The following is a 12,354-nucleotide window of genomic DNA, read 5'->3' as shown; positions in this document are numbered from 1 at the left end:
TGGTCCAAGTCAGAGGCCAACTGACATTTTTAAGAAGAATTTTTAATTGCAACCCCCTCATCTTTGCTTCCCTTCCCCACCTTATTTTCCCCACCGCACTTTACCCTGCAGATCTGAGCTATTAAAGATTAAAAGAACTGTTATACTCACGTAGTATGGGGAAAAATGGAGCAAGATGAAACAGTCATATCTACTGCTCTCCATAAACAGGATGGGGAAGGCAAAAAAGGTAAGATTAGGAGGCAGGGGGTGAGAAAGGAGGTGATGACCTACACAATTTTTTTTCATTGCTTGGAGAACTGAGGAATGAAAATTTATCTATGTTGCTGGAGTCACTCCAGCTGTCCACCCTTCCACCCCAATCCAAGGTGATTTTGAAAATCCAGTATCCCCTTGGCGCCATCCCTGTATGCAACAAGGGACAGGTTTCAAGAAGGGTACTAAAGGCCAGAGAAAAGACCGGTGGCAGTAATTTAAGACAAAGCCCAAGCATTATTTTAATCTCAGATAAGCATTTCTTGCAAGAACCAAGGCACTCTTTTAGAATACAGAAAGAAAAACCAGGTCTGTACCTTAGTAAGGCTATGCAGGTTCCATGTGATATCCATACAGAGAGAAAAAATGCTCTTACTTCTGGAATTTTCACTAAATCAAGGCAACATTAACCTGGATCTCATCCACAATCTCAGTCTGAATGGCCATTGTGTATCTGTTGGATTTTAGTTTTTATCAGTAGTTAGAAAACTGTGTTATTTTGGTCTACTGACTGAATCCTTATGTAGTATTGATCAACATACAGACATACAACTGTGTGTGGCCAGTGTATCCCTACAATCCTAATAGTCATTTGTCTTCAACATCTGGATAGTAAATAGACTTCAACGCAAAGCTAAAATTCTATGGAAGTGACATTCTAATTAAACAAATATAAAGTAGCACTTCTGAAATATACAGTCTTCTTCCAGTCAAAGCACTGACCTACCACTTCACCTTCAAAAGTCAAAACATTCCCTTTCCAATTAATGGCTTGAGAATGAAACATTTAAGTCACAAAGTGTAAAAATACTAAATATACTTTTGTCCATAAATGCATGGATTATATATTATGGCCTCTTGGCACTAGCTAAAATCTGGAGCCCAAATACTCTGTGGAGATCCCTCTTGATGTAGCAAAATTAATATTACTCATTTTCTTGACCTACATTCTAAATGTGTCTAGACAACGTCCATGGCTAAAAGTCAGTTTTTATATGAGTTATCATAAAAAGGAAGGGCTGAGGAGGAAGGAGTAAATTTTAATCTTAAATGAATTCCAGCTTTATAATAGAAAAATTAAGAAAAGGCTTGTAGTATGCTAATAATTTGTGCAGATAAAAGATACAGGCCCAGATACCCAGCATCAGCAAATCAGAGCCATGTGTCAATGATGTACACAAAAGCTATGCTATGCTATCTGATAGCATGTAAAATCTTAGCATAGCCTGTATGATAAAAAAAATATGGGTGAAAGTAAATCTTATAGCAGAGAATTATAAATAGCAAAAAACCTCCTACTATCTACATATTAGTAATAGGACTGGAACAGTCACATGCTTTGTGCTTATTTCCATTATTGTGCTTATTTCCATTTTATATATATAGTAATGCCCTACATTCCTTCATAGCTTGACTACCTAGATTTAAAGATGTGACAGCTCTGGAAACATTTGAAAGCAATAAGAGAAAAGCTAAGTTTATTGGTGTATAAAAATCTGGTTCAATACAGAGGTTCCATGTAGCCAGCTCTGAGTCAACACAAGAGCTATATAAAACAGCGTAAGCCAGTGGGGACCACTTAGGTCCTCTGGGTTGAAGCAAAACTTAAGCAGTCCATAGAGACTTAAACAGTCTGTAGAGATTTACATGCTGTATAAGACTTCAGCTCATCTTGTGCAGGGGTGGGTAGGGGGGGAGGGGGAGTAATTTCACCCAAAAGACTATCAATTGCTATAATGTATATTGGCAGAGAGATCAGATAGCATGCAATACAGCCAAGTTCTTAAAGCTACCTACATCCTGGATCTTCCTTCTTACTGCATACCAAACCCAGCGTGTAAAGAATTCCTATTAATGAGCTGTTACACTGAACCAGAATTCAGAGAGGTCACTCACGAATCATTGAGCCAACAACAAAGCTGTGGAATGCGTTTTCTCACTTTTGTCCCCATACTGGATACAGGGTATGGGTTCAACTGTCTATGGGGAAGAGGGGTATGTTTGGGGCATGGGACTTTACAGTAGGCAAGGTTGAGATGCAGAGGGTATGGAAAGAGAACTGCTACTTCATAGTCATAGGAATGCAAGCACTTCCCTGACAGATCAGGCAATCTAATCCTGTAGCCCAACTCAGACAGAGGCCAATATCAAATAAAGATGTCACACCCCTCAAAATTAGATTAGTATGCCCAATCTGAGAGAACTGCAAAGAGGAAACAAACAGCTTTAACGATGATTAGAACACAAGGTTTTGTGAAATTGTCTTAATAGTCATAAGTGTTTTTAAAAACAAGAATGAATTCAGATAGATAGATAGATAAACTGTTAGCAGCATCCCTTTAATGGCAGCTAACCCACTTGTTCATTAAGTAGAGTAATGGGCACAAGAGAGATTAGACAAATCAGCCTCCACCTGCTGTTCCACATTTCATAAGAGAAACAGATTTGTAAAATAATCCCAAAGAATCAAGAATTTAGGGCCTGGTTTGCCAAAATACTAAGCAGTCATATTTTCACTCAAAGCCAAGAAGAGCTGGGGCAGGAACAGGGCTCCGGAAACCAGATCCTCTGTGAATTCTCAAATGACTGACTCATGCCTTCCCAGTTGTCCTTGGGTGTCCTACATCCAATGCAGTCAGTCTCTGACAAGGGTTTTTTTCCTTCACTTTGCTGACCTCAGGTGGTCAAAATTCAGCCACCATTTGGGTCTCATTCATGCCCCCATTTACACTACTATTTCTTCTCTCCTTTTAATGCTGGTACCTTAAACCACAGTTCCAGAAAGGACAGCTGTGCATTGATTGCTTGTGGATACTAGAGCTACCTAGAAAGCCCAACTGAATGATCATGGCTTACCCCTTAATAAAAAAAAGCAGATATGCCTCAGAAGCAACACTGACCAACAATGATCAGACAGAACCTACTTAGTAGTTGATTACAACAGTATTTGTGTCTTGTTAACACCAAAGTGAAGAAAGGCACCTGTACAGATAAAACTGGGGTTTAACTGAGAAAGCTTTATGCATCAACTGCATATACAAATCCCAATATCTAGCAACGGAGCTAGGATGTATGTTGCATACTCACCAGTTTGAAACATGGCCCACTGGGGACTCAGATGGAGCCCAAGTCAACAGGATTCTTTCCTTTAACTTTAATGGGCTTTGGATCGGGCCCATAGGGAAAATATAGGATAGCAAAGAGAGGACAAAAACCCTAAGAAATGCAAAGGAGGCAGCATTGCAGCTATAATACAAAAAAAAAGGGGGGGTTTTCTGGAAAAATGTTACATATTAGAAATATTTACCATACACAGTAAAAAAAAGCTAGTCTAGGTTTCCCTTATTCATACTGGAAAAGGGTAGGGGTGGAGGTTGTTTTGTTTTTAATGTTTTTAGTTATATCTTGTTGGTCAACTGCGAAGTAGCCAAAATAACCCGTTCCATTTGGAGCTCTAGACCAAATCCACAATTTGGCATGTCTGTGTAAAGTAAACCCCAGCAGCAATCACTGGGAGAGCTGGCTGTTTCTGAAAGGATGAATGAGGGTGAAAAGGAAACCCCAAACAAAAGCAAAACCAGTGTTGAGAGAGGGTTGACCAGTCTAGGCAGTGCACGTTAAAGGGAACAATATAGTTGCTTTAGAATCAAGATAGTCGAGTGAAAAGGCACGAGACTGGGAGTCAGGAGATTTGACTGCTATTGCTGCAGCTGCCACTGACTTTGGGCCAGTCACTTCCCCTCCATTTCTGCCCCCTCCTTTTCCTGTCTTGTCTACATAGACTAAGCTATTCAGGACAAGGTCTGTCACACATTACGGGTTGCATTGTGCCTACCACAATAGGCCTGTTCTGACCCTGGTCTTTACTCTACCTGGCTGCTGTATGTCCATGCACCCCCACAGAAGGGAAGGAGGAAAAATGGAGTCTCAGTACTTTCTAATCATTATTTCAAGAAAACAACAACAGCAGTAATTTTGCATTCTTATGTTCAAAGGCATTCATAGAGGTTGTGGAGCTTGGCTCTCTTCAGCCTGGCTGCCAGAGAAAGTGTTGGAAAGCTAATAAATACTATTTACAACAGTACTGGGAAGATAGGGGAACAGGAAGAACATGGAGCAATTTGAGGCTTTGCCTACATGAGAAAATGTAATTGGTGCATCTTAATGCATTTAAAAAACAATTTACTTAAATCTTTGCAACTCCATCATGTCTCATTTTAAGAGAGCGTCACAGCAATTCAGCTTCCATCAAGTGAGGCAAACTGATAAAAATATGCTAGTCTTAAACAGACTTCAAAGCATCCACATGAAGGGGTTGCACAGATCACTCTCTCAAACAACTGTGTTAAAGTGGTGCAATTCTTTCATGTAGTCAGGGGCAGAAAAGGTACAGGAACTAACTGATCGTTACTTGGATCCTTCAAAAGGATGGCACCAGTAGAGAAACTTTATCTACCAAGTGATACAGGGGAGAGGGAGAACAGGAAAAAGGCATGGAAATTCACATGACCAACATACCAGCTTTTCCTGTCTGTGCTTTTAAGTCAAAAGCATCAATATTTCCTGCCTTCAGATGGGGACTGTGGCATCTCTCTGCTCCTTCTCCCCCATAAAGCTCAAGTGCTACTGACCGGTGGGCACAGAGCTGCAGCCAAATTCAGAGCAGTGTCATCTTATGCCCACTTATTTCTCTCATCTTCCTTCTCCCAAGTGACCTACCACCCACAGGTGCCTGTAGGTTACACTTGTTCTACTCCCCTATTCAATATCTTCACCCCCTGGACTAGCGCACACACAAACCAAACACCTGTACATTGTTAACACCAGCTGCCCTTACAATCCAGTCCTTCCCCTTGTGTTCTTAGTCAGGGAGAGGAATAAAAGCAAAAACAGATGTGTGTGGTGTTGGGGAGGGGAAGAGAGGGGAGAAGCAGAGGAATAAGGACAATGGTTGCTGACTGAAGTTGCAGTGTCTCCAGCCAGTTCATAAGTCAGCAGACTGCCTCTCTTTTGCCCTTTGGTTCACTGAGGGTGACAAGTCGGGGTACTTTGGTTGGAAAGATGGGGCAGGAAGCAGGGGAAAAGGCCTCTTTTAAGAGGTGGCATTGACTCTTCTGTCAATTTCAATTATTTTCAGTGTTTCATTTGCCTCAAGTTCTGAACTGACCCTGCGGGAAGAAAAAGAAAAATGTATCAGTAAGCAAGCATAAAAAAGCAGCATACATCCTGCTAAAACTGGTCAATGCTAATAAGCTGCCTGCTATTTACCAGGCACTTTTCACTTGAAGCTCAGTAACACTGAATTAGTCACCTCTTCAATCGTTGATTTAAATTTTGGCTTAAGCCAGAGTGATGTTGGGTAGGGGTAGTGTCTCAGACTAGTCCTTGAGAGGGCATACAACCAAATAAAAAGCAGCACATTTCCATCTTATTTGACAGAATAGGAAAGTGCCATAGCATAGGACCTGGTCTCAAACAGCAGGATCGTGGTACGAAATTCAGAGATACGGTAGAGAAAAGGACATTATACCTCAGTTATTCACACCCGTAACAAATTCTCTACCCCCACCCCAGAAATGGACTTGACCTCAGACTTCTCCAGCAGCTAAAGTGCAAACTAAAGGGGACTCTAAAGCATATTCTGGCTGTCTGGGAGAATAAGCAAAAAAACCCCACCCTTCAATAAAAATAGGTTTTTGATGACGCACATTTACTTCAGGTTTCAGCAATCAGGCAATGCATGCGTCCCACCTAGGTACTGTTTTGCAGTTTTTATCCCTGAAAAACCAGTAGCATATGTATGCTTCCACTTGTGTGTGAATATACATGTGCACCCACACAGAGATGTAAACAGGTGGGCCATACAAAGTTCTGTGAGATGCTACAGCATTTTGACACCAGCATCATGGCTAAAACATCCAGTGGGGAGCTCTTAGCAACAATACAGACACAACAGCAGTCAGAGCAGCAGTATGCTTCCTCCACTGTCTTGAGAAAGTGAGCAACCTTTAGTGGGTATACAGCAAATCAGCCAACAACCAGCTTCACAGGAATCCCACAACTAATTGCTTCTTCAGCGTGTGGCCCACGTAACAGTACACAGGATCAGCAGTCAAGAGAGCAGGGAATACCCTAGGCTGTATTCCTTGCTCTGTCACTGAAGCACTGGGCAACCTTGTGCAAAGTGCTTCAACTCTCCAGGTCTTTTCCCCTCCTTCTTTTGTCTTAATGTCTTCAGTACAGAGACATGTCATGTGCAGAGCCCAACAGAAGGGGGGCCAGATTGTGACAGGAGACTCAATGCTCTGCTGTATTAGAAATAATAATGGTCCAGAAATCTAGGGCCTGTCTCTGTACTCACCTGTGCTGCTGAAGCCCCAGCAGCACTGATTTCTCTAATCTCGTTTCGTTGGCTATTGTGAACTGCATGATTTCATCTTGCTGTGTCCCTGGCACCGATTCCAGTGACACCGCCGTGTACTTGGAAGCATCTGTGTGCCTGTCCCAGACACTGCTGTGATCTGCTGCAGGAACTGGATTGGAATGCTCCTCCAACTGGTGGGGCTCTTCGTAAATTAGCAGACTCCTTGATCGTACTGCAAATACATGGAGGGAGGCAGAAGCAGAATGAGACGCAGATCAACCTGGACACAAGGGCACTGGACACTTCAGGAATTAAAAGACAACCTAAATAGAGAGCGTGGAACTAGCTCAACTGAATGTCATCCCCCCGGGCAACCCAGAGTACTTGCCACCCTAGAGAAGAGATATCCTTGAGGTATCCCCAGGGCAAGGGGCTTTTTCCACAAGTCCAGTCAATACTCTTGAACTAGAGGGACCAGTTCTAGGAGTGAAGGCTTGGATACCATCCTGCTTAGAGCAACAGGTTATTTTTAAAATATGCATCAAACAGCTAACGCATAATCGTACTTGCTCCTAGGCCTCTCTGTTGACACTTCCAGAGATGCCAACTGGTACCAGTAATGCTGGCAGGGAGGGGGTTTTTTGTTTTGTTTTTTTCTTTTTACAGTGTAAATACTTGCTCCCTTGCAACTAAACTGAGGCTGATCTTCTCTGTAAAAAAATTAATAAATAAATAAAAGTGTAAACATTGAAAAAGAATGCCCACAAATGGAACTGTTAAGTAGGCTGGGGACCTATGGCCTACCCTAGCCTCTCTCTTCACAATATACTTGACTATTAGCATACCTATCCAAGGTGCGTTACTACAGTCTGCAGGGTAGTATGAGGATACCCAGCTTAATTTTACAATAAACTAGCATGGATACCAGAAGCTATCTAGCTGCAGTAGGAAGGAAAGCCACTCTGGCTGATTTATTTGCTACCTGACAGGATAAATCAGTACACACAGAGCACTGTGCTGCTGTGACTTTGCCAAACAGATGCATCCCCAACTATGGTAATTTTCCAGCCTCCTCTATATGCTTGTGTTTTTACAAGTGAAAAGCCATGAACCCTTCACAAAAACTACAGGCCAAACGTTAGCATTTTATGCACTCTCAAGTGAAAGAAAAACACTTTATGTAGGAGCCCCTGTTTGTCATCCTCAAAAGGAGTGGGACAGGGAGTGACAGAGAGCAAAATTTCTTGATGGCCAATGATGACCTTTTTGCAGATAATGAATGAAGGTAGACCAAAAGGCTTGGATAAGATAACTATGCAACAAACTTACCAGTGTTACTGAATGACTGTTGGCTGGGGAGCAGAAGGGTAACAGGGACTGGCAGTGGCAGAGGGGCTGTTGAAGGCACGGTGTGGGTAAGTGATAAAAGAAAATTACAGTCTTGACTGGGTCTGGCACTTACCAATGGAGGCTGTGTATGACTCTGGAGTGGAATGCTGGCTTGGCAGCACCATCTTTGTGGCAGAGGGATAAGGTCCATAACTCTGAGAGAAGCTGCCAAAAATGACTGCAAAACACAGCACCACCACCTGGCAAAAGGAAGGGAACAGGAAATGAAAGTGCGCTCGCTCTTGGCACACTGATAAGTGCAAATTAATGGCAAGTCACACAACGGTTGTATTTAAGTACTCATTTCCACGCTATTTTTAGCAATATATGTTGTGCCTTACTAGAGATACACAAACAACAACAATTCAACTTCCAACAAGACAGACTTCATGATAGATTGTGTTTTGAAGGTCTGCAGCGCTGCCATTTTGCTCCATCCGACTACAGTCTGGAAGCTGGCAAGCTAGGAAACATGACTCAAATACACTACAAACAGTTATATGCATATATAAAAATCATGCTTTCTAAATTGTATCTGGCACTTCCAAACCCACCCATGCTGTAGGACACAATCTTGCTTCAGAAGTGACACAAGGAGAAGCAACAGCTCCCAGGATCAGAGTGACACTTGTTACCATTTTCCATTCCAGCTACAACACTAGCATAAAAGTAAAGCCTTTCGTTCTGACACTCTTTATTCTTGTTAAAAAAACAAGCTGGAAACAGATTTACAGGTGCAGACTTTTTTTTTTAATAAATGTAATTGGTTTTAGACCCAGAAGAAATGAGAAGCAGAGGACATCCATTGTCATTTCACAACTGCATGAGCAGCCTTTGACACTGCTACCAAAAGAGCCCCGTTGCTACTTCCCCAATCCTGCAGCATTATTATGTAACAGAGTCAGGATGCAGATATGACCTGGACCTGGTAAAGGCTAAAATCGACCATTACTCTCTCATGGTCACCAATTTTGGGTCACTCACCATGAGACAGGTCCCTGTCTGTGTGCTGGCTACTTTACAAGATCGAGACACTTTGCCAGCAACCATGGCTTGAAGTCTCTGCAACTGCTGCAGGAGTGTCCTAGAAAGGCAAGAACATAGGTACAAACATTAACCAGTACGCACACACATCAAGACCATTTTCTGATCTCGCAGCTTTTCCCCTGGATTTGTGCATGTTACCAAGAGTAAGCATTTATGAACATGTACACCTAGTTAAAATTCTCTCCTTGAAAGTTAGAGAGAAGGCAGGATGGTATTAATTTTCCAAGACACATTAGCTCCTTGAAAGATGCGATTTGCTTTTCCACAACCATGTCATTTCCCTTCGCCGCCCCCCAAACACTTCTGCCAAAAATTTTGCTACCTACAGAAAAGTGGGAGCAGAAATTATTGGAGTTGTGCAAACAACTGAGATTTGCAGACAGTCATTTGCACCCATTGCATGTCCAGCCATTGTCACTGCTTTCAAAGTGAGGCAAATAAGGTCTCATTACTTTTACTGATTGTGTAGCTTTGTGGATACATTTCTGAAAAATCTGGCCCTTAAGGTGAACTGGAGACCATCTGTAAATCAAATGTATGGAAATATCTATCAAATGTATGGACTTCCTCTCCTTAAAACATCGATGCAGAGGAAAATATTTGAATGCTGCTTGCTAAGTCCTTCAAAAACTGATGAAATCACAAACACTGAAGCTGCTATTTATTATTACAGTTCTCAGAGATCCAAAGTGTAACAGAGGTTGTATGGTGCTGGCTTTTGGACAAACACATCCCACTTGGCTCTGTTTAGTTGTACTGCTGCAGAAAGAACAGTCCATTAATTTGAGTGCTGAAAGTTTAAAAGCAAAGGAGGAAATCACTTCCAAAAAGTATGGTGATGTTCAATTTGAAGCCTGCTCACCCCTGCTCTATTACGCATCCAGGGGCCTTCAAAAAGCCAATTTTGTTTTGATACACATTTTCCAAGACAGACAGATGGAAATGACTGCCCTGCCTCAAGCGCCCAAGCTTCGGAGAAGTCTGCATCTGGAGACTTTGCAGCCTGATCCTATTTCTCCATTTCACTCTTCCTTGAGGAACACTTGAAGTTTCAATACATACAGGGGCAGCCCGTATAGAATGATCACACCCCTGCTCTGAGAGCTATGATGTCTGGACACATTCAAGTTGCATTTGGATGCTTACCTTGCTGGGGTCATCTGACCTCAGCTGACTCCCTCCCCCTTGGGCAGGGGGCTGGACCCGAGGATCTCGTTAGGTCCCCCTCAGCCCTAATGTCTATGAAATCTATTTATCTAATGCCTATGTCAAAATGCTGGAGCAAGAGATGAGGCAGCAGAGTGAGCCTGTAGGATCACACACACACGATTACTTTAAAACTGAGTTCCTAAAAGCTGATTGTAGGACAACCCCAGAGGTGCTTTTACAGCTCAGTATATACTCACCCATCTATTATAGCTTTTTTTTTTCTTTCTTCTTTTTTTAAAATCAATGATCATTGCTAATTAGGGCTTAATGAATTCAAGGACTTCAGGAGTAGAGTCTAAAGTGCATGCAAGGAATGCTCCCAGCACAGATTTATCTAGGCCAGCAGAGCCTGCCCAACTTATTAAACAAGGATAGTTAATGTGCTCTTAAATATGGTTTATTCCACAGAAGAGAGTAAAATAAAACAAGAGCTTTCTTTGCTTCAGTTCCTTATTTACCAGACGCAGTTAAGTGGCAGAAACACTTCAACACAGCTGAAAAAGGCCACTGCGATTACTCAACAGCACTATTACACAGCACAGGACAATACAAGCAGCAGGTAATGTCACACAAGCAACTTTATGTCTATAATAAACATTATGTAGTTGGCGCATAACACTGCACGTGGCTATTCCTATCTTCTAAACTGAATATGCCTGTTTGAAGGTAATGATTTTGGAACCTTGCAGTCAACGTATATAAATCACCAGGTAGTTGCAGAAGACTGAATCCTCCCCTGGAGACAAGCTTGGGACAAGGGATGTTATTGTCATGGGTGACCTAAACTGCCCAGACATTTGCTGAGAGAAGCAGCCAGCCAGGTCTGACTGCTTGCATAGGTTCCTGGCTGTATTACAGGACCTTCACCTTATCCAGGAGGTGAACAGCCCCACTAGGGGAGATGCCTTGCTGGACCTGGTCCTGGCCACTAGGGATGACCTGGTGAGGGGACTGCAGGTCTTTGACCACCTGGGCAATAGCGATCATTACCTGCTGGAATTCACTATCCAGCTCAGGGTGTCAAAGGCTTACAACAAGACTAAAGCCCCTGACTTCAGAAGGGCCAACTTCAATGAGCTTCGGAGATTAGTGGGGGAGGCACTGAGGGCCCAGAAGATAGACAAGATGGGAGTCCATGAGAGATGGTCATACCTTAAGGGGATGATCCTCCAGGCCCAAAGGGTAACAGTCCCTGAGAGAAGCAAGGGGGGGTAAGAGTGCTCAGAAACCCCCTTGGGCATTCAGGAATGCCTGAGGACTAAAAGCGGGGCGTACAACCAGTGGAACAGAGGAGCTAGCACCAAGGAGGAGTACTCCTCCTCTGCCCGTGAGTGTAGGAGGGCTATTAGGAAGGCCGAGGCAGGGATGGAGCTCAGGCTAGCATCCAGGATTAAGGACAACAAAAAGTCCTTTTTCAAGTACATTGGGAACAAGAAGAGGGCACCAGGTAATGTAGGGCCCCTGCAAGACTCAAATGGAAAATCTTGTGGCTATGCCAGACAAGAAAGCTAATATTTTTAAGTTTCTTTGCCTCTGTTTTCTTGAGCAGGGACCGGGACATCCCTCCTACCAGAGGTAGGGACAATCTTGGGGATAGCTGTCAGGCCTTCAATCAGTGCAGATGTAGTTAGGGATCTTCTGGAAGGCTTGGACATTTTTAAAACTCCAGGTCCAGATGCCCTCCACCCAAGAATGTTGAGGGAGCTGGCAGGGGGTCATCGTGGAGCCCTTGGCTTAGCTATATGAGCATTCGTGGTCATCTGGCCAGGTGCCGAAGGATTGGAAACTGGCTAATGTGGTCCCAATTTTCAAGGGAGGAAGGAAGACCCAAGTAACTATAGGCCCATAAGCCTCACCTCGGTGCTTGGGAAGATCTTGGAGAGAATCATTAAGGAGCACATCTGTGGGGGGCCTGCAGGGGAGATCATGCTCAGGGGCAATCAGCATGGGTTCATCAAAAGCAGGTCCTGCCTGATCAACCTGATTGCCTCCTATGACCAAGCAACTAAATCCTTGGACGATGGTGTTGCTGTGAACAGTCTTTCTAGACTTTAAGGCCTTTGACACTGTCTCTCACCCCATTCTCATCA

General features: G+C 43.1%; 1 protein-coding gene across 2 annotated transcripts in view; it reads right to left on the bottom strand.

Moving 5' to 3' along the window:
* Positions 1-630: 630 nt before the first annotated feature.
* The window catches only part of CREB3L2 (cAMP responsive element binding protein 3 like 2), a 176,357-nt gene continuing 164,633 nt past the window's right edge, over positions 631-12,354 (bottom strand). For both annotated transcript variants that reach the window (XM_019515440.1, XM_019515439.1), the window contains exons 9-12: positions 8,993-9,092; positions 8,082-8,208; positions 6,617-6,851; positions 631-5,423 (exon numbers count right to left, since the gene is read on the bottom strand). In XM_019515440.1, the coding sequence (XP_019370985.1) occupies positions 5,348-5,423; positions 6,617-6,851; positions 8,082-8,208; positions 8,993-9,092 (538 nt within the window). In that variant the 3' untranslated portion in view covers positions 631-5,347. The remainder of the gene's footprint in view (positions 5,424-6,616; positions 6,852-8,081; positions 8,209-8,992; positions 9,093-12,354) is intronic.

The sequence above is a fragment of the Gavialis gangeticus genome, unplaced genomic scaffold, assembly GCF_001723915.1.
Source record: "Gavialis gangeticus isolate Ggan-Ray unplaced genomic scaffold, GavGan_comp1, whole genome shotgun sequence".
NCBI classification, from domain to species: domain Eukaryota; kingdom Metazoa; phylum Chordata; order Crocodylia; family Gavialidae; genus Gavialis; species Gavialis gangeticus.
This window is presented reverse-complemented; position numbering and strand designations above follow the sequence as displayed.